Below are 21,704 nucleotides of genomic sequence, written 5' to 3'. Positions count from 1 at the left end.
ACAACCCATTCCCTGATGAGAAAGGATCTACAAGTATTTGAGAACTTTTTATTATAAGGAGGAATAGAGCATTACCCCTTCTCCACCTTGCGATATTCAGTTTTTGGAAAGCCCTTGCAGCTGCGTTGCTGCGAAGCGGAGGCATCCGGAAAGATGGCCACCGGGGTCGGCGCATGCTCAGATTCAGATCTCGTTGCCGAGATTTGAATCTAAGCATGCGCCGCCTCCAGCGACCATCTTTCCTGAGCCAACCGCATCACAGCAATGGAACTGCGGGGGATTCCGGGCCTTGACGAAATGCCGGCAGAGCCCCGCACGCAGCACAGTGACCCGCTGCCGACACACCGCCGCACCAGCCTGGGAATGGAGGCTGCAATGGGACCGCCTCCAGAGGATTTGTAAGTATATTGCGACCATAAAACGCACCCCCAGTTTCCCGAAAAAAAGTGCATCTTATGGTCCAAAAATACGGTAATTTACTTTAGATTTTGATGGATCGGACATTTCCGAACACAGCAATACCAAATAGGTTTTGCTTTTTTTTGGTTCTATTTTGAATGAAGCAAAAGGGGGGCGATTTGAACTTTTATTTCTTTTAATACATTTTTTAATACACTTCAGTAGTCTCCTTAGGAGACTTGACGCTGCGATCATCCGATCGCTTGTGCTACACATACAGAGCTTCAGCAGAAATCATCTCCCATGAACGCCAGAGCCCGCATCAAATGCAGGGAGATGAACTTGGACGTTCCCATATGTCCAAGATCGCAAAAGGGGTTAAAGATGCCATCAATGAAAGAGGGGGCCTCAAATCTAAGCCCCTAATACAGAGCAGTTCAGCTACGAGTGTCCTGTATGCAAAGTCACGAGGTGGACAATTATATTTGGAAATAACAACCCAGTCGGCTGCTAGGGATTATCTACAGAAATTATGCTTTCTAGACCCCACACTCAGGTACAAGATAAGAAAAAGGAAATGGCGACATCACTTACCGGAATAAGAACTGTCTATTTAAATTAGAAACGTCTATGGTGTCCATATCGATAACATGGATCTGTCGAAATCCCGAGAGGGCCTGATGAGTAAAGAGAAATCCTTTATGTTCAGATCATTGGCTTCAACATGGGCATTACATCCGAAAGTTGTGTGTGTGATAGAGGACATGGAAATCAGAGAGACGCTACTGCGACCGCTCAGGGCGAAGAGGATCCTGAGCAGAGGGGACACTTCTATTATTAACTCACATTTCCCGGAAGGGAAGAATAAAACGGGACTTCTACATCTTTAATGAGGTGAATAACCCAATGACCTAATACATCAGCCTGATGGACTCTTTACTATTGATTCTGCTGCAGGCAGGAGCACGTATGCTAGGATGGAGGGAATGCGACTTGTGGGAATTACTGACCTCATTATAGTGCAATAGGAAATTATATAAACTGCACTTCGTTATAAAAGGAAGGATCTAAGGAAAACGTAACCACTGAGCAGGCAGAGCAAGATATAGGGGTTGTGTCCTCACAAACAACATTAGGGAGGACCTAGCCATGCACGTAGAGCGAAGACCTAAATCACGTATATAGAGGGAGTACCTAACTATGCATGGAGTCTTCCTATACAAAACATCTGCGTGGAGTCTTGCTAGTAAGAGCCCGACACGACCTGCTGAGTGCAACACTATGGTAAACACCATATAGCCTTAATAGTTCCGCCTCAAGATGGGTCTTCAGGAGCACAAGCACCTCTGTCTCCCGGGGGAGGGGGGTGGCTGAATGATTGACCATTTGGACCAGTGGTATTGTCTCAATAGTGACCTGAATTACGCACTTTAAGATGCTGCAAACAGAGATAGCTTTGCCTTTGCAGCCCCAGAGGAATCATCCGGCTAGTGAGCTCCATAGCAAAGAGCTTGTAAGTGCTGCGCTCCGAGCCTAGGAAACGGACCACCTCTGACAGACCACAGCGGAGGCTTGTAACCTAAGCAATGAGCTGTACACAATCGAAATAATAATCCCTCAGGAACAAGATTTTCATAAGAGGTAAATAGCAAAGTTGCTTGTTTTTACAAACTACTTGTAGTTTTACTCTTTAATAATGAGAAACCCTCCTTTCTGATGCCGATCGCTCCTACCATTAGCAGGTCAGTGACACAGATGACGGTATATTGGCACGTGTCGGTCAAGACATGTCAGGGTCCTATTAGCATAGGGTGCGTGCGTAATACAGGCTGGGTGTGCACACGTCCTAGCAGGCGCCTGTCGATGCAATGTCATCAGCAGAAGCAAGGGTCGCAAGAGAAACCATTTAGAGGGAACCTGTCTGGTGCTTTCATGTTGATTGAATTAAAACCGGGCTCCATCATTGCAGAAAGCTTCACTGCAGTGTTTCAAAGAAAACTTGCAAAATAAGCTGGACACAGGGAATAGTCTGATTGACAGAGGTCTCCCTATTAGGGAAGAGGCAGACGGGGATCACGATGCGAGACTCAGACTGGCCGTTGGCTGTCCCGACTCGAGTGTGACCATGTGCATTTCTGTGCAGCTGTTGTGCTTTGTCAGTCCGAGCATTGCGTTGCGATCCTTCTCAGAGTTATACGGCCATCTGACTCTTCCCTTAGTGTGGAGGGAGCAGAGTCGGAGTTGCCCCCTTAGGAGTCCTCTCTCTGTGCGTTGCAAGTAAACTCAAAGCCGCTTCAGATTAAGACATCCCTGTGTAATGAGAGCGGATGTCTAGATTTCAAGCAGCAGGTTCACTTTATAGATGCAAAGAACATAAAATAAATTACCAGATTTTTGAGGAGTTCACACCCCAATCCCCCAGCTCCAACAACCAGTATTTTACAGGTTTCTAAGAGAAACTGCAGAGACTGGAAAGAGAGAAACAGATTAGTGCAAAAATAATACATAAAGACATAAGAAGAAATGAGAATCTATTAGTGATGAGCGAACGTGCTGGGATAAGGTGTGATCTGAGCATGCTCGGGTGCTAACTGAGTGTCTTCAGCGTGCTCAAAAAAATGTGTCCCCACGTCTGCATGTCTAACAAACAGGCAATCGCTGCATGTGTTGCGGCTGTTGAACAGAAGGCGAGACATGCAGTCGCGGGGACTCGAACATATTATTTGAGTACACTGAAGACACTCAGCACCCGAGCATGCTCAGATAACACCTCATTCCAGCACGTTCGCTCATCACTACACGTATCCAGTCAACAGTGGGAAAACCATTTTTAGCATTTATGTTGAAATCATCTAACTCTACAAGTATTAGGTGTATTCCCGTGTCACACATTTATGGTATATGGCAGATGCTACATCCACCAATGGGACCTGCATCTATGTTGAGAACAGGGTCCGGCCACACGCCGCTTTCATTATGGAGGTGGTCAGATTTCCTATATCAACGCTGGGAATTTCAGGAAACCTCTCCACTGTCAGCGGCTCATGTCAGGGCCCAGTTCTCATGATCGATCCGGCTGGTGGGACCACAACAACTATACCTTCATGGCGTACGCTGTGAATAGGCCATAAATGTATGACATGGGAATGCCATCTGTTGCTTTGATTTTACAGCTCCCATGAAGTCCGAGCCTCCATCTATCCTGGGAGAAGGACAAATAAAACAAACACAAAACATTTTAAAAATAAATATTTTTGCAAAGTTTCATTCATTTTTAATGCATTGGATACATATATGACTTTGAGAAGTGTCTCGTTTCCACAGAATAAGCTCACTATAAGTAGCCGGTGACTTTACCCTCCGGCCGCCAGTTTTGCATTGCTAATGCTGGAAATTATCCGAGCGGAACAGAACTCATCACAAGGCAATAAAGTCTTACTTTACGTCATTTGCAAGTTACAAATACATGAATGTAAAGGTGGGGGTTCTCACTTCGTTGCTTGGTTCGAACTCGGGGTGTGTGAAAGGTCCCGATCGCTCGAGGAACTTCTTAACATGGTTCCAGCGACCTTCCCAGTCTCCAGTGTCCCCACACCCAACATCCACAGCCATTCTGCATAGAACACAGTGCGTTATTCCACCGACATCGATGCTACACAGACATGAATGTTACATTAGAAGCAGTCAGGCACCACATACAGTAGTCCTGGGGGTATGACAGCCGAGGAGCCCACCTACCCACCACTGGGTACTAGTAAGCGGGAAGCCTTAGGAGGGAAAGTCATCAATGTATTGGTGATTCAGTGATTGGCATAAACGGCTTCTAGCAATAGTCATCACTCGTCCACCGCTGGGACCCCACCGATCCTGACTAGGAGGTTCAGCAGATTATTAGGGATGACGAGCATGTCTACTACCACTCCACTCATTGTCTATGGTACTAACAACAATGACAGCCAAGCACTGGCAGAGCCAAAGACAATGAAAGGAAAGATAGCACGTATTGCTCCATTTTCGGGATCAGTAGATGTTCCAGCTGTGGAAAAATGATTAAGTGCTAGACTGCGAGAACCCCTTTAATAGGACTGATGATAGGGCTGAAAAAGGAATCACAGGACCCTGGTTCAAAGGGCACATCAGATGCATGAAGAGAGCTTCAGGAATAGTAAGGCTATGTTCACACGTTGTATTTTTTTTTTCTGTAGGCAAAACCTATTTTCTTGGCAGTAAAGAAGCTGCTTAAAAAAAACGCTGAAAAAAAATCTGAAAGAAATGACATGCTGCAGTTTTTTTAAAAAATGTAGCAATTTTCCAATTCAGTCAAGAAAACAAAAAACAATGTTTGTGCATGAGATTTCTGAAGTCTCATTGCCTTTGTTGCTACTTTAAAACGTAGCTTAAAATTTGCACACAAAAACGCAGCAAAAGAGGCAACGTGTGAACATAGCCTAAGGGTGTGTTCACACGGGTCAGATATTCTATGTAGAAAATCCTTAGTGCAATAAAGTATCAGCGTTCTGGATGAGATTTCTTGAAAATCCACGGTGGGAATGGACCAGCAATGCAAACCTGACATCTGCAGTGTGTGTATTTACTGAAAAAACAAATGCTTGGGAAAATCTACATAATTGAGTGCACCGTATGTTCCCTGTGTGTGTACCCCAATAGTACATTCACACGGCAGAAATGGGACTGGCTCATTCATTTTAACGGGGCTTACAGAAACCCATGGGCTTGCTGCTGTAATCAGCCCATTCAGGTGAATGGATCGGATTTTAATCAAGGTTTGTTTAATTGTACATTACCAGGGCAGTCATTTTAAAAGGATCAGTCACCAGATCTCACAGTACAAACTACATATATTAGATCTCCAAGACCTGATGAGGCTGGTGTACTTACTTGAGAAGAAAAAAAAAAAAAAAAAAATCCATGACAGAAAGAAGTACAATGTTTTCTTAATGTTTCCCTGCCTGGCTGGACTAACCAAAATAGTGCCCCTTCATGTTCAGAATCAGTGGGGAATCCTACAAGTTGAACCCACGCTGATTAGAACAAGATTTCATATGCAAGTAATAGGCCATGATTTTGTATGAAGGCGAGGTCACACTGGTCGGTTACGCAGTGGATTTGCAGGCAGAAAAATCCACTGTGTGTTAGACAGCACCAGTATTGTATCAGCTGCCACTAAAATTGACCGGCTGTGCGGATTTTACATCCCCGGCATGCCGATTTTCTGCTGTGGACTGCCACAGATATTGAGAAGAGGGAAAGGACACAGAATTCACATGCAGGTTCAATCATATTCTACTCCTCAATGATGAAAGAGAAGCAATGTGTGACCACATGACCTGCATGGAGAGCCTGTGTGTTGTGCCTGTTACACATCCACCACACATGCAGCTTCGGAGCCGAACAGCTGATTATCAGGAGCGTTCCCGGTATCCAGCTTCTCCGGTAAGCGCTATAGCTTGCCGAGTAAGGAGGGAGCCGACGATGTTTGCTCATCTCTACTCACCACTACTGCCGACCAGAAAAAAAAAAAAAAAAAAAAAAACAGTGAAAGGAACCAAGCTGAGGAATCTTTATTTTAGGGATCAATGAGAGACCCAAAAAGTATGGCATATCCGAGCAATCCGACATCACTTTCCGAAATGGGAGTACCCCTTTTTAAAGAGCCTTGCATGAATTCTACTACTCACAAGGCACTTTTCAAGCAGTCAAGTCAGTAATCTGTGGTATTCGACAACAGCCCTAAAAATCGTCTCCTACCTGCGCTAGAATCTCCACTACTCCTATTTGGCTGCCACAAAATACTGATGTGACCACTGAGACAGTGACCTGAGAATCAATGAATTCATTTCTAAAGAAGAGCTCAGCTTTCACTCCATCAGATGGTTCTAGACAAAAATAGTAAAATCATCGCATACCTCGCTGCTTTTGGACAGACTGCAGCGGTCACGTCATTACTACAATGGGCACAGCAGAGATGCTAATTTAGCCAGTGATTGAATACTGAAGTCATGTATGCCGTCGACCACGACCCGACCGCCGCGGCCCGTCGACCACGACCCGACCGCCGCGGCCCGTCGACCACGACCCGACCGCCGCGGCCCGTCGACCAAAGCCAGACTGGTTCAATGATGAGTAAGAACCGATATTTTTACCTACAGCAAGCTGATGGATTTGGAAACCCTCTAACTATAACGCAGCGACCGTACACTGCGCTACCATGAGATATTACAATAAGGGAAAAACATTTTATGGAAATATTGTAAGGCTCCTAGTGGAGAACACAGCAGTTCTAGAAGGCGATCTACATTATGGCCACAGACACGGCGCCTATAGATCCACCACATTACACCTTCTAAATACCCGTAAATCTACAAATCTCAGCGTGTGTAACAGCATCGGCAGAAGTCAATTAAAGGGTTTGTCCGGTCTTCGGCTACAAGTCTACAGTCATTATGTGACTGCAGACTTGGGAATCCTCACATCGCACGCACCCCCAGGATTCTCCATGGTCGGGTGTGCTGGGTACGTGATCTGCTGTCACATGCCAACTAGACAGTCGGGAAACAGTCTAGGTGGAATGTGACCCAGAAATATGGAGGTCACATACCTGCAGTCACACGACCGCCGCTCCTGGCACCAGAGAATCCTCACAGGGCGCAGTACAATAGTATGTTTAGACACAACGCCATTGTGCTGGAATAATTTTCAGATAACTCAAAAGATGGACAACCCCTTCAAGTAACAAAAAAAAAGGCCCTAGAGATGGACACTCCCTTTAAGGATGACTTTGCTAATGTCATTTCCTAGTACATAAGGCTTTAAAACGGAAATAAAAGCGCAATAACAAATTAACATGCATAACTGACAGGTGACAGCCCCGCCCCTTTGTACATTTGAGGGATGCTAGGTAATAAGGTGGTTTGTGTTCCTGCTTTCAAACCTGTCCATGTCCTAACACCTCCCCTGCGCCAGCACTAACTTGTCAGACAGCTCTTCTATCCGCCTTCTTTTCTTCTCCCTAAAAAGAGAGAGAGAGAATAAAAGAAGGGTTTTGGGGTGCGCCCTCCTGGCCTGTGACACAGAGGGGGGAACGGAGGGAGACGGGGACCCGGACTGCTGACACAGATACTCACGGCTCTACGGCATCCGCCATATTTGTCTGAGCCTCTCTCTTTCCCACAATGCACCGGAAGTGGCTGCATAGCGTGGTCAGCAGCACTCCGTTTATTACGCTTCCATTCCTTTGCCAGCCACAACATGGCGACTTTAACCACGGCGCCCTCTAGTGTTTGTCCGACTTGACAACTGGGTCGAGGAAAACGTTGAGCGCATGCGCTCCTGAGCTGCCGGCTGACGTCTTCAGGGCTGCAGAAGATTGATGCGCATGCGCCGTATCTGTCAGAGGTTTGCACGCAGGGTGCAAGGAAGGAACATGGAGGTGCAGCTAGCGCCGCTGCGGGCCTGGGACGACTTCTTCCCGGGCTCCGACCGCTTCAGCCGACCGGACTTCAAGGACATCTCCAGATGGAACAACAGAGTCGTCAGCAATCTGCTGTACTACCAGACCAACTACCTGGCGCTGGCGGCGGCCGTCGTCTGTCTGGTGGGGTGAGCAGGAGGGATGCTGCGACCGGAGGGAGGATGGGGGGCGCAGTGCGCCTGCGCAGCGCGGAGGGCATGCTGCAACTTGTGGTTCTACACCACAGCCAGGCAGTAGGGGCGGCACCATATGGGACCTCTTATTTTAGGTTTTGTGCATTTGGACGTGTGGCAGCCGCAGCCTGTATGGACTTGACCCCGGGGTCAGGAACAAGGGGTCAGAGGGGTGAGTGCTCAAAAAGTCCCAGAGCGCCCCCCTGTGGCGGGGGCAAGTAGCGTGGCGCAATGTGACTAGTTGCCCCAGGCCGCACCATTAACTGTGTATGGCTCCTTTTTAAGGCTGATTTTTCCTGTCCGACTTTAATGGTCTCACTACTGCCCTGTCTGGAGCGGCCGCGGGGTCGCCTTACCTATGAGACTGACGACTTTGAGGTCAGACACCCACAACCGGACCGGTCCGACATCTCAGATTAGAGCAGGAGGCGATGAGATTTTAAAACGAGTGTCGTCCTTTTTTTTTTTTTTTTTTTTTTTAAAAGACCTGATGAAGCAGATATAGTTACTTTGATAGGAATGCCAGAATGGCTGTTTTAAATTCTGTATGAAAGGTTAACCCAGTCTCCATTTCTCTAGCCGGATTGATCGCCCCTCAATGTCCCTCCTCCCTGCTGAGATCTCGCACTGCTCAGTACAAGCTGCAGTGGATGGATGGACAGAGACTGAATACACATGATCTCACTCTGTAGCTGGGAAAATTAAAAAAAAAATCGTGAAGTCTAGGTGAATAAAGGAAAGAAAAAAAAAAAAAAACAGCAAAATTTGGCAAAAGTAAAATTGAGGTATACGTAGACATTCAATAGTTTGCGGTAGGCTTTGGAAAAAAAAAAATAGGTGACACTTGCTATAAAAATGATTTAGCACGAGCTCGGGCTTCTCTTAGCGCTATTGACCGCTGCAGACAGTCGTTGGCACGTCAGCTCCCTGTGGTTCATCTGTTGGGAGCTTTTGCACGTTCTCCACTTTAGAGGGCAGCGCCGCAGTCTGGGGTGGGGTGAGGCAGCGATGGTTGCTGGCAGATGACATTCAGTCCCCCGCCTGCGGTATTTTAGGCTCGGTCCTTAGGACCGCACCTCTGCTTATGGGAAGTAGATGAGTAATGCACAGCTCCGACCAACGGAGACGGGAGGCTGTGCCAGGAGACATTATCCTCCCCAGCGGGTTATTACGGGCCTAGATGGCTTCTGCCTCCTGGATCTGCACAGTTCTGCCCGCTGCAGGAAGTCATGAGACCGGCCCTTTAAATGCAGCCAACTACACAGGACCGGCCATAGCCGGGTGTCCATATTCAGGGCCCGATCGGCCCTTTTTGACACTGACATCACTTTGACCCATGGCGAGGCTCTAATACTAGAGGTTAGGATCGTCCTGACTGAGTACATCTTGATGTGGTGGGATGTCTTTTATTCATTCATTCATTCATTCATTTATTTATTTGTTTATTTTCTTAACAAAACCCAAGTACCCAATATTCTATGCACTATTGCTTTTACCTATTTACATACAGAAGGCTATATATTCATTTTATTTCTGTCTTGGAATAGTTTTTTTTTTTTTCTTAATGCTGTTTTTTGCACATGGGGAAATCTTTTTTTCTGCTTCAGTGGCCTAAAAAGTCAAATTTGGAATTTTTTTTTTTTTTTTCCCCCCAGTGCAAAGAATTGATATGTTGCTGCTTTGTCAACTTGGATGTAAAAAAGAAAAAAAAACTGTGTACATTGTTTTTTGTTTTTGTTTTTTTCATATACAAGTGAATAACAGGAGATGGTTATGATCACACTGAGGGATTTTTTTATGTGAATTAATCTGGCTGAAATATCCACTTTGTAAAATAAAATCCTTTTTTTTTTTTTTTTTTTCCTGCTTTTTAACATGGGATGTAGTGTAAGGTGTGTGTTTTGTTTGTTTGTTTTTTTTTTTGCAAAAACATGGGATTTAGGCATGTAAAACGCAATAAAAAAAATTGCCGTGACACTTTATCATATACCTCTTTTTTCTGAGCATTTTTCTTATTCAAATGAATGGGAAACTTGTTGGTTGCGCTCAACTTGCAGCATTTTCTATGTGGATTTTGTTACAGATTTTTGCCCCCCCCCCAAAAAAAAAACCTACAGTTGAACATACCGTACTCCTTTTTGATTTTTTTATTTTTTTTTCCTTGTGGATTTTAGAGCAGGATCGATTCCAAAATCCATGTTTTAAAAAAAAAAAAATGAACATACCCTCAGTTGCTTTCGTGCCTTGAATTTGGACAGTACAGGACTGTGGAGAAAACTGCTCAGTATTATTGGGGTACTATGATTGGCACATTTTAGTTAATGCAGCGCAACCTTATCTATTAAAAGGTACCTGTTAGCAGGATTGTGCACAGTAACCTACAGACAGTGTCAGGTCAGCGCCGTTATACTGATTACAGTGATACCTGGTGATGAAATCCGTCTTATGGTCTTTGTTCAATCTTTATTTTTCATTTTTGGGTTAATGATATGCTCGTGCTCCGGGGCGGCCTGTGGGGGTCTTCATGTGGTGCTCGGATTAGGGGTTCATAATGCAGACTGCTGACAGGTCACTGATCCCTCACTGACCTGCCCCCTAGTTTACATACTGATTATATGTATTTTTTTTTAAAAAATCATTCAAACGGCAGACGCCTGCGCTGCAGCATAATCGTGTGTTTAAAGTATTTTTTTTTTTTTTTTTTTATTTTCTAATCTAAATTTATTCAGAAAAATTTTTTAAAAAAATTGTATCAAAATGGCGCCGGCTGCTACTGTGCAGTAGCTGCTGGCGCCATCTTGGTGGAGACGAAGATTTTTTTTTTTTCTCTAGCAAGATGGCGGCTACTGCGCAGTAGCATCTATTGGATCACTGATAGAGCCTGCCAGTTGAATGTGTTTTTTTTTTTTTTTTTTTTCTATTTAAAATTTAAAATATTCATTATGTAAACTAGGAGGCCGATCAGCGACCTGTCAACAGTCTGCATTATGAATAGCTAATCCGAGCACCACATGAAGACCCCCACAGGCTGCCCCGGAGCACAAGCATATCATTAACCCAAAAATGAAAAATAAAGATTGAACAAAGACCATAAGACGGATTTCATCACCAGGTATCATTGTAATCAGTATAATGGCGCCGACCTGACACTGTCTGTAGGTTACTCTGCACAATCCTGCTGACAGGTTCCCTTTAATGGGGTTTGATGCATTTCCTACTAATGTCGTTTCTTAACAATCGAGGGGAACTGATCCTAGGACCCTCCATGGTCACTGGAAGGAAGAGCCCCTTGTTGGGCCCCATACGATACCCGTATATCCATGCCCGGGTACTACAGCTCAGCCCATTCACTTGAATAAAGGGAATCAGAAAGTACTAATTATGGGAGTCTTGGACATATGAGACTCCTTCTGAGACAATCAGGAAAAGTCCTATAAAACCCTTTAATCGGGCCGCTACTATGTATTGGCGTGACTCTACCGACACTGCTATAACGTGACACATGCTGTTTGGTAGGCAGTAGTTTACATGGCACTGCCTTATGAGTGTTCCGGTGAGGGACAGCTGGTACCACTGACTGCTCCAAGCAGTGTTATATGGGGGCTTTGATGTCAACCACCTTTGTGCATTTGGTACTGCTTAGATTGGGACCCTGGGCAGGTGTTGATGGGCTGACGCTGCGCTGCTGTTCTCCTGGCATATAACCAGGGGTTGTTTATAGCCGGATAATAAATCCCTGGATATTATTCTGTATTCGGGCCTCGCAGTGCCCCTGCTGCCATTTATCACCTTATTAGTGACCACTCATCACCCCCTGAGATATCCCCCTCCTGTGCCCTCTCATCGACCATCAGCAGTGCCATGGTCAGATGCCCACGGTCTTGTTTAATGTCAGTTTGTGTTGTCAGTGTGTCTCACGTCTCTTCGCTCCTTTTTACTTACGTTTTCCCTGAGGATCTTGGAACCGGATGCAATCAATAGTGATTGGCGAAGCCCGGGAATCCTTTCATACCACTCGTGATCCCTAGTGACCTTCCTAATCCGTGCAGTAATGCTTAGAAGATCATCCCCCGGGGAGGCAAATATAGCCCAGTGTTCCTGCCAGCCTCCCTAATATTTACAGGAAGGGCTTAAGGAAAAATCTAGTCCTTAAAGGGATTGATTAGGACTGTCTTGTCTATTATTGCAGCTCTCAACTTAAAGGGGTAGTCCCAGGCCCTAAAAAAATCATATCCTCAATCCACATGATAGATAATGATAAATGTTTGATTAGCGGGAGTCAAAACACTGAGACCTCCACTAATGCTGAGAATGGGGGGCTCAAAACTGAGTAGGGTTATAGTGAGCATGTGCGACCACTGATCTGTTCACTGGCTGTAGGACTGATGGTCGCACATGCTCATTACTGCTCCATTCGTACAGGGGAATTTGGGATTGGTAGCAGGGGGACATAACTTTGCATCATCATTGATAAATCAGCAAGTTTGCAGTTACGCCCTAGCCTGGTGGCATAGCTGGGACACTTGGTGCCTAACGTACAGAGTTGAGCAGAAAGTTTTACAGGGGCTTGGTCCAACGGCCACATCGACTGTCCATGGCCTTCTAACCTTATCCTCCCCACTGGATGCGGAGAGATTTTAGCTCTGAAGCCTTCTGAATTGGGAATGCAGCTGTAGACAAGGACACAGACCGTAAATCCACATGTGCTCAGTTATTTTTCTTGCCTTGAGGAGCGTCGCAGTTGTGTTTGTTGTTCGCAGCCGTACAAAATTTTCATGCGCGGCGCCAACTCCTGCGCAGCTTTTTTTTCTCCTCACTTTTGGGTGTTGGCCGTGTGAGCCGCACATCTGTTAACGTTCTGTTCCTGTGGTCTTGATGATATTCACTTTTTCCAGGCCGTTATAAGAAACTATTTGTCAGCTATATTTAGCTCGCAGCTTATTACGTCCAATCTCGGATGTGCTGTTGACTGCCGGTGGAGGAAGGCGGCCAAGTAATGATGGAGTGAGCGGAGCAGGTGGAGGCTGGTGTAATGTAAAGAGATCTGGGGGCTGCGGGGGGATCCTGGGGAGCGGCTGCACTTCTGATTTAGGCTTTCGTTTTTATATGTATATAATCCACTGATCAGGTAGAACATTAAAACCGCTCCGTGCTGGGACCTGCAGGGGGCGAGTGGACAGTCAGTCTTTGATGTTGATGGGCTGGAAGTGGGAAATTGGGTAAAAGACGAGTGACTCTCATCTAATCTACACATCACATTTTGGCCCTTATCGGCATCAGAGTATCTGTAAAACCGCATGTCTTGTTGGAGGGAAATATCATGGGAAGATGAGTAAGAACAACCATGATCCAGCGATGAGGTTTTGGGGCGCCCATGGCTTATTGATACACACAAACAGTGAAGTTTTAGGCCGTCTGGTCCAAGACAACCGAATAATCAGTAGTACAAACTGCTTTTAAAGTTCGAGTTGTGCAGGGCGGCGCGCCTCTATGGCAGAGAGGAGTCGGGTCGCGCAGGGCGGCACGCCTCTCTCTGTCTCTGGAGGAGGGGGGTCGGGTTGCTCTGGGTGGCACGCCTCTCTCTCTGTGGCAGAGGAGAGTCGGGTCGCTCAGGGTCTCTCTGTCTGTGGAGGAGGGGGGTCGGGTCGCTCAGGGTGGCGCGCCTCTCTCTCTCTCTGTGGTGGAGCGCCTCTCTCTGTGGTGGAGGGGGGTCGGGTCGCTCAGGGCGGCGCGCCTCTCTCTCTCTGTGGCGGAGGGGGGTCGGGTCGCTCAGGGCGGCGCGCCTCTCTCTCTCTGTGGCGGAGGGGGGGTCGGGTCGCTCAGGGCGACGCGCCTCTCTGTGGCGGAGGGGGGTCGGGTCGCTCAGGGCGACGCGCCTCTCTGTGGCGGAGGGGGGTCGGGTCGCTCAGGGCGACGCGCCTCTCTGTGGCGGAGGGGGGTCGGGTCGCTCAGGGCGACGCGCCTCTCTGTGGCGGAGGGGGGTCGGGTCGCTCAGGGCGACGCGCCTCTCTGTGGCGGAGGGGGGTCGGGTCGCTCAGGGCGGCGCGCCTCTGTCTGTGGCGGAGGGGAGTCGGGTCGCTCAGGGCGGCGCGCCTCTCTCTCTGTGGCGGAGGGGAGTCGGGTCGCTCAGGGCGGCGCGCCTCTCTCTCTGTCTGTGGCGGAGGGGAGTCGGGTCGCTCAGGGCGGCACGCCTCTCTCTCTGTCTGTGGCGGAGGGGGGTCGGGTCGCTCAGGGTGGCGCGCCTCTCTCTCTTTCTGTGGCGGAGGGGGGTCGGGTCGCTCAGGGGCGACGCGCCTCTCTCTCTGTGGTGGAGGGGAGTCGGGTCGCTCAGGGTGGCGCGCCTCTCTCTCTGTGGCGGAGGGGGGTCGGGTCGCTCAGGGCGACGCGCCTCTCTGTGGAGGAGGGGGGTCGGGTCGCTCAGGGCGGCGCGCCTCTCTCTCTGTCTGTGGCGGAGGGGAGTCGGGTCGCTCAGGGCGGCGCGCCTCTCTCTCTGTCTGTGGCGGAGGGGGGTCGGGTCGCTCAGGGCGGCGCGCCTCTCTCTCTGTCTGTGGCGGAGGGGGGTCGGGTCGCTCAGGGCGGCGCGCCTCTCTCTCTGTCTGTGGCGGAGGGGGGTCGGGTCGCTCAGGGCGGCGCGCCTCTCTCTCTGTCTGTGGCGGAGGGGGGTCGGGTCGCTCAGGGCGGCGCGCCTCTCTCTCTGTCTGTGGCGGAGGGGAGTCGGGTCGCTCAGGGCGGCGCGCCTCTCTCTCTGTCTGTGGCGGAGGGGAGTCGGGTCGCTCAGGGCGGCGCGCCTCTCTCTCTGTCTGTGGCGGAGGGGAGTCGGGTCGCTCAGGGCGGCGCGCCTCTCTCTCTGTCTGTGGCGGAGGGGAGTCGGGTCGCTCAGGGCGGCGCGCCTCTCTCTCTGTCTGTGGCGGAGGGGAGTCGGGTCGCTCAGGGCGGCGCGCCTCTCTCTCTGTCTGTGGCGGAGGGGAGTCGGGTCGCTCAGGGCGGCGCGCCTCTCTCTCTGTCTGTGGCGGAGGGGAGTCGGGTCGCTCAGGGCGGCGCGCCTCTCTCTCTGTCTGTGGCGGAGGGGAGTCGGGTCGCTCAGAAAAGAAAGTGGATTAATGGGATTTTTGTGCACACGTCATGAACTGTAGGTGATGCTCCACTGTAAATTTCCTTCCGGTTTCACACTTTCTTTTGTGTTTTCCACCTTAGGTTTCTAAGTCCTCTCAACATGCTCCTTGGCGCCACCATCGTGGTCCTGGTCTTCCTCGGGTTTGTGTGGACGTCTCACAATAAGGATAGTGTCCGTAAATTTAAGAAGCAGTACCCCACTCTTTTCATCATGTCCATCATGCTGTCCAGCTACTTCGTCATCTCCATGTTCGGAGGAGTGATGGTGTTCGTGTTTGGCATTACCTTCCCACTTCTATGTAAGTCGTAGGGGATTTATTTAATTTTGTTCTTTATAGTTGATTGTATTTTTCCATAATGGCCGGTAGATATAGAAAAACGTAAAGGAACGCTGACCCCCGATTCGTGCTGGCTGCGGTTTAGGCAACAGGTTCCCTTTTACCTTTGCTGTAGGAGTCATAATTTCAGTATTTTATCCATACGAGCTACTTATTAAACAAGTCACTTTTCTATATCGGATTTTAATTGTCCGCCATTCTAAAGGGGTCATTCAGATCTGTAGTGAATGGACTGCTGGGGTCCGCCAGAACCGGAGAGCCGCTTATAGCGGGGGTCTTCTTGAAACAATTCCTTTAAAAAATTTAGAACAGACTTGCAAAGAATGAAGACGGGACGCAATATAGCTGTTGATAACCCCCCGCCTTCCTCTTTCCGCCCTCTAGTGATGTTCGTCCACGCATCTCTGAGACTCCGCAACGTCAAGAACAAGGTGGAGAACAAGATGGAAAGCGTCGGCATAAAGAAGACTCCGATGGGGATTGTACTGGACGCCCTGGAACAGCAGGAGGAACACTTTGCAAAATTAGCTGCCGTCATAAATAAAGTGAAGGAATGAGCACGAGCGACACCCCCCCCCCCCCCCCGACCTCACCCCCACAGACCCCGCGCTCCTCCGTCATGTACCACCTGAGGTTATCTTTCTGTTACAGTTGTGTGTGTATAGGGGGCAGCACCTCACTGCCATCTTTCCTCCCCCCCCCCCCCCCCATCCCATTGGTCCGACAGAGACCCATCTTTTTTTTTTGTACTGTGTGTGACGTGGTAACCCCGCTACTATCTCTACGATGGGGCCAGCTGCTTTTTTTTTTTTTTTTTGGCATCTTGCAGTAGCACCTATTGACACATCCTCTTGTGTGGTCTTAGAGATATAGGGAGGACCACTCCTCAGTCAAGTGTCACCTACCCCCCTCTTAACAACCCCCCGAAAAAAAGTATTGTCAGGTCATGGAAATGTTGATTTAGCAGATACAGAGGAATGCCTGTTTTTGTAGGGGGTCCTATATCTATTTTAATCAGTTTTTTAGGGGTTTTCGTCTTGTCCCTATATAACATTCTGTTTTAGTTGTGTGCATAAGGGGCAGCTGCAACACATGCAGGGATTGCCTAACAAACAGGTAACCCCTACATGTGTTGTGGCTGTCTATCAGCCGCAGCGTCTTGAACATATTTTTCGAGCACGCCGAAGTCACTTGGTTAGCATCTGAGCATGCTCAGATAACACCTTATCCCAGCACGTTCGCTCATCACTAGTACTGACGCATGAAAAACAATTCCATAAAAGCCTCTAGGAACGGCGCTGACGACTCTGTAAATGTTCCCTCCGGACAGAGCGCCGCCGTTATGTTTAAATCGACAGGTTGCAAGATGACGCTTACCCTTTAAGGGGACCTGATGGGGCAGATGAGCTGCACGAGGGGTGGCTCACAACGATTAGGGACTGACGCCCTTACTAAAAAGCCGGCATTCCTTTTTTTTTTTTTTTTCTTCCAATCTCGGACGACTATTCTTTGCCCTACATATTTATATTTCTCCCATTTTTTTTTTTCTTTCATATATTATATTTTATTTCTAATTATATTTATCCTAATATATATTTTCCTGCAATTTTTGTACATGAATAAAAGGCAAAGTCTATGCAAAAACCTTACGTCCTATAGAAACAGCAATTTGATCGTTAGCCTTTTTTATTTTTTCTGATCGCAGTAAATATGGAGGGGTAGTCCTCTCCGACTTCTGATTTTCCAGCAGTGGGGAAACTATAAGTCCCAGCATGCTCTGACAACCTGGCGACTGGCAGCGCATGACTGGTGCCGGGGGACCACTGCGGTAATAAAACTTGCTCCTTCCGTGACTGATGCTTGTAGGTTCTGTAAAAGTGTATAGAAAATAAGATCGGGCCGTACGACTAATGGTCCCAATGTTGGAAGCCTCATGCGTCCCCACTGATGGTGGAGCAGTTGGCTATTCTGTAGCCCCGTGGAGAGATGACCTTCATGGGGGTCATTTTGTCCATAAAAGTAATGTTTAAAGGGGTTTTATGTTCTACTGTAAAACTTCACAGAAGGGAACAATTTTTTGGGAAAGTATCCATTCTGTCACTCTGACCATCTCCGCCGGATCGGGCGAGATGATGATGCCACAATTACTCCTTGGCCTCGGCCGTCGAGTCACCGGTGGTCAGGAAATGGTTGAAGCATAGGCTGGATTCTGAGGGTGAGAATGGTGTCATTTTTTTTTTTTTTCCCATTGTTAAAAGAGTTGTCCACAACTTCAACAACCCCCTTAAGTTCTGTAGTTCCCCATGTAGAATAATAATTAAAAAAAAATCTTATCCTATCCCTATCTCACGCTGGTGAGAGGAGTTTGACCCACTGACTGTTTTCATTTACATGGGGGACTAAAGAATTTAGGTAATGGACAACACCTTTTAAGATTTAAAGAATACTGCAAAAACTAGGAAATGGCCTTTCTGTATTCCTATAGGGATTAGTCTCTGCTGGTAGAGAGGGGTGTGACTTATAGTTGAGGGAACTTTTGGTTAGGACAGGGGCCCCGGGGATTTCTATCTGTAAGTCCTTTAGTTCATTTGATGCTTTACCTACAAGAAATAGGGGGAAAAAAAACAAAAGCTTCTCTCGTAACCATGGCTTCTTCATTGTCTGCGTTTATGCTACCTCTCTGCTTTTGCTCCATCCCGTCAACCATGAGTCACATTAGTCTAATCTGTTTTCAGACCTCACCTGTCGCTTAAAATCCTCCAAGGAGCACTAACCTGATGAGTACAGCAGTGCCTAAAAAAAAAAAATAAATGCTGATCCTCGGGGGCGGTCCTCTCAGCTGGTCATCCCAAGAGGATCTCCTTCTATGACTTGGTGTGTAACACAGGCCATGGTCTGCAGACGAGGAGATGTTTATTTGCATTTTTTTACTGCCATTATTCCTGGTTCACCACTGCTAAATATGAAATTGGAGCACGTTCCCTCTCCTTTGAAAACCTCTTCTTGTTGTTCAGGGGGCAGAGAGCTCCTGTAAAATCCATTCACTATTTTCCTTTTGCCCCCTTAGAACATCTCCTTGAGCAGCGGGGAGTGGGTGCCTTTGCCTGCCAGGGTCGGTACTGGGGCTTCTAAGGGAAATCCCAATTTTTCCTTAGTTCCTATAATCCCATATCTAAAATTCTGGAAACCTTTTACCCCCCATATAGTGTCTTTTTCAACCCAAACCGCATACATTATTTTCTATAAAATACTCATGGCAACTTTTTATAAATGTGCATGGTTTTAAGAATATTGTCTCCTAGACCACGCCATTCATTATTTTTTTTGACTATTTTCATACTTTGAGTTTTAAGGAGGTGCACCAGGCTCCCGACACAATTGATCGAAGCGGCTGTGGCACAGCTCGTGACGTGGTTTAGTGGTCATGAAGGGTACTGCGAGCTCCCCACCCATTCATTGTATCAGAACGCTTGAAGTACCAGTCACAACCACTATGTGATGTATAGAGCTGGGACATCCTAGGAAAATGACCTTTCCTTTTTTTTTTTTTTCTTCTTCAATCTCGGACCGCTCCTCTAAGATATCGGTGGCTTGCTCTTACTGATTTTCATATAAAGGATTTTCTTCTCAGTATTGCACAGTTTTGCTGTACATAATATGGTCTTGTAGTAATAGCTAGGGCCGAGGCCTTACTGACTCGATGGCAACGACAAAAGCCAGAACTTCTAGCAGCGATGCATGTGTAAAGTCTAGTATCAGTGCAATATTTCACATGTGTATGGAAGCTTGGGAAACGAGAAGCAACTTACCAATAAACTGAAAGCTGACAAAAACTGGGATTATGGGTGTTTATTTAAATTTTATAATGTGTTAGTCAATGGCTGACGTACATCTCTATGGCGGCGTTCGTCATAAGGTGGAAGGCGGAGGCACCTCCTGAGCTGCGCTCTATAACGCCCCTCACCTGCCACGGGAGCCTGAGGACGGGCTGCAGTCTATAGGCGCGGTATCACAACCGTCACTTAGGTATTCGAGAGCAGCACTGATTGATTTCTCTTCCCTTTAGGCACTGGCTTATTTTAAGTGAGAAAAATAAATACAGAAACAAATTTGTCAAAGGATTTTCTATCTGTGTGGCGTACGCTAAGACTTCTGCTACTACACAATTATACAGAAAAGTTTTAACTTGACAGACCAGTCTCTGATTTACCCTGAAGCCACATTCCATAGCAATAAATAAAAGGTTTCAAATAACTTTGCAAATCACACTATGTCATTTATCCTGTGCTGATCCTATGTTATCCTCCAGAGCAGCACTCACTATTCTGCTGGTGCAGTCACTGTGTACATACATTACATTACTGATCCCGAGTTACATCCTGTATTATACTCCAGAGCTGCACTCACTATTCTGCTGGTGCAGTCACTGTGTACATACATTACATTACTGATCCCGAGTTACATCCTGTATTATACCCCAGAGCTGCACTCACTATTCTGCTGGTGCAGTCACTGTGTACATACATTACTGATCCTGAGTTACATCCTGTATTATACTCCAGAGCTGCACTCACTATTCTGCTGGTGCAGTCACTGTGTACATACATTACTGATCCCGAGTTACATCCTGTATTATATCCCAGAGCTGCACTCACTATTCTGCTGGTGCAGTCACTGTGTACATACATTACATTACTGATCCCGAGTTACATCCTGTATTATACCCCAGAGCTGCACTCACTATTCTGCTGGTGCAGTCACTGTGTACATACATTACTGATCCTGAGTTACATCCTGTATTATACTCCAGAGCTGCACTCACTATTCTGCTGGTGCAGTCACTGTGTACATACATTACATTACTGATCCTGAGTTACCTCCTGTATTATACCCCAGAGCTGCACTCACTATTCTGCTGGTGCAGTCACTGTGTACATACATTACTGATCCTGAGTTACATCCTGTATTATATCCCAGAGCTGCACTCACTATTCTGCTGGTGCAGTCATTGTGTACATACATTACATTACTGACCCTGAGTTACATCCTGTATTATACTCCAGAGCTGCACTCACTATTCTGCTGGTGCAGTCACTGTGTACATACATTACTGATCCTGAGTTACATCCTGTATTATACTCCAGAGCTGCACTCACTATTCTGCTGGTGCAGTCACTGTGTACATACATTACATTACTGATCCCGAGTTACATCCTGTATTCTACTCCACAGCTGCACTCACTATTCTGCTGGTGCAGTCACTGTGTACATACATTACATTACTGATCCTGAGTTACATCCTGTATTATACTCCACAGCTGCACTCACTATTCTGCTGGTGCAGTCACTGTGTACATACATTAATGATCCTGAGTTACATCCTGAATTATACTCCAGAGCTGCACTCACTATTATGCTGGTACAGTCACTGTGTTCATACATTACTGATCCTGAGTTACATCCTGAATTATACTCCAGAGCTGCACTCACTATTCTGCTGGAACATACATAACTGTTCATTACACATCTGCCCCTTTATGATCCAGTTGGTACTGTAGGAAAGTATATATTAGACAGGGATTACTCTCATACAGACATGTTCAGATACGTTTATTATTTTCCCTTTAGTATAATGTCTGTATAAACAGTAAATACTGAGACGACTCCGATATAATTTCATCCACAATCACTTATAGTCTTCCTAAGCCGTTCTTCTCCCGAGTGCCCACATGTCTGAGGACCATCTGCTTCTTGTCAGGTGTCGCCTCCTCCTGTTTCCAGATGTGGTGAGGCCGCTGGTGCTTGGTACCAAACACGTGGAGACTTCTCTGAGAGTTTCCATTGCCTTCAAACATTCCTTACAGTTTTTCCATCTTGGATCTGTGGTGTCCTCTTCTCCTGCCCGGCCTGAGCTCCGTACATGATGAGAACGGTGGTGTCCCCATAGGAGCATTCTAGTACGGAACACGTGCAGATGTCTCGCCGTCCCTTTTCACACGGACGTATGGATCAGTTGTGGCGACGCTCGTTTATCGTTTTGCTGACTGATGCCATGCCTGGAGCATTTTATTATCTAGTATCTATAGCACAGTGGTCTCCAACTACAACTCCCAGCATGTCCTGACCACCTATTGCAGGCAATGTATAGAAAAGTCTTAACAATACTTTTTACGCCATTGATGATCAAAA

General features: G+C 47.1%; 2 protein-coding genes across 6 annotated transcripts in view; one reads left to right on the top strand and one right to left on the bottom strand.

Annotated features, from left to right (window-relative positions):
- UBA3 (ubiquitin like modifier activating enzyme 3) overlaps positions 1 to 7,684 on the bottom strand; it is a 29,348-nt gene extending 21,664 nt beyond the window's left edge. The window contains exons 1-5 of one of the 5 annotated variants that reach the window (XM_073569731.1): positions 7,545 to 7,684; positions 7,391 to 7,429; positions 3,892 to 4,012; positions 2,787 to 2,867; positions 994 to 1,076 (exon numbers count right to left, since the gene is read on the bottom strand). In XM_073569731.1, coding sequence (XP_073425832.1) covers positions 994 to 1,076; positions 2,787 to 2,867; positions 3,892 to 4,012; positions 7,391 to 7,429; positions 7,545 to 7,564 — 344 coding nt within the window. In that variant the 5' untranslated portion in view covers positions 7,565 to 7,684. Of the gene's footprint in view, positions 1 to 993; positions 1,077 to 2,786; positions 2,868 to 3,499; positions 3,521 to 3,891; positions 4,013 to 7,302; positions 7,322 to 7,351; positions 7,430 to 7,544 lie in introns of those variants that run through there. The other 4 variants (XM_073569733.1, XM_073569732.1, XM_073569734.1 and 1 more) reach the window with 4 other exon arrangements.
- Positions 7,685 to 7,722: 38 nt separating this feature from the next.
- On the top strand, positions 7,723 to 19,348 carry ARL6IP5 (ARF like GTPase 6 interacting protein 5). The gene is made up of 3 exons (XM_073569736.1): positions 7,723 to 8,019; positions 15,259 to 15,476; positions 15,900 to 19,348. The coding sequence occupies exons 1-3, from the start codon at positions 7,790 to 7,792 to the stop codon at positions 16,070 to 16,072; spliced, it is 621 nt and encodes a 206-aa protein (XP_073425837.1). The 5' UTR covers positions 7,723 to 7,789; the 3' UTR covers positions 16,073 to 19,348.
- The last annotated feature ends 2,356 nt before the right edge of the window (positions 19,349 to 21,704 follow it).

Source organism: Dendrobates tinctorius, unplaced genomic scaffold (genome assembly GCF_039654945.1).
Source record: "Dendrobates tinctorius isolate UK_male_01 unplaced genomic scaffold, ASM3965494v1 ptg000027l, whole genome shotgun sequence".
In the NCBI taxonomy this organism is placed as follows: domain Eukaryota; kingdom Metazoa; phylum Chordata; class Amphibia; order Anura; family Dendrobatidae; genus Dendrobates; species Dendrobates tinctorius.
The sequence above is the reverse complement of the archived record's forward strand: the minus strand, read 5'-3'. Positions and strand labels throughout refer to the sequence as shown.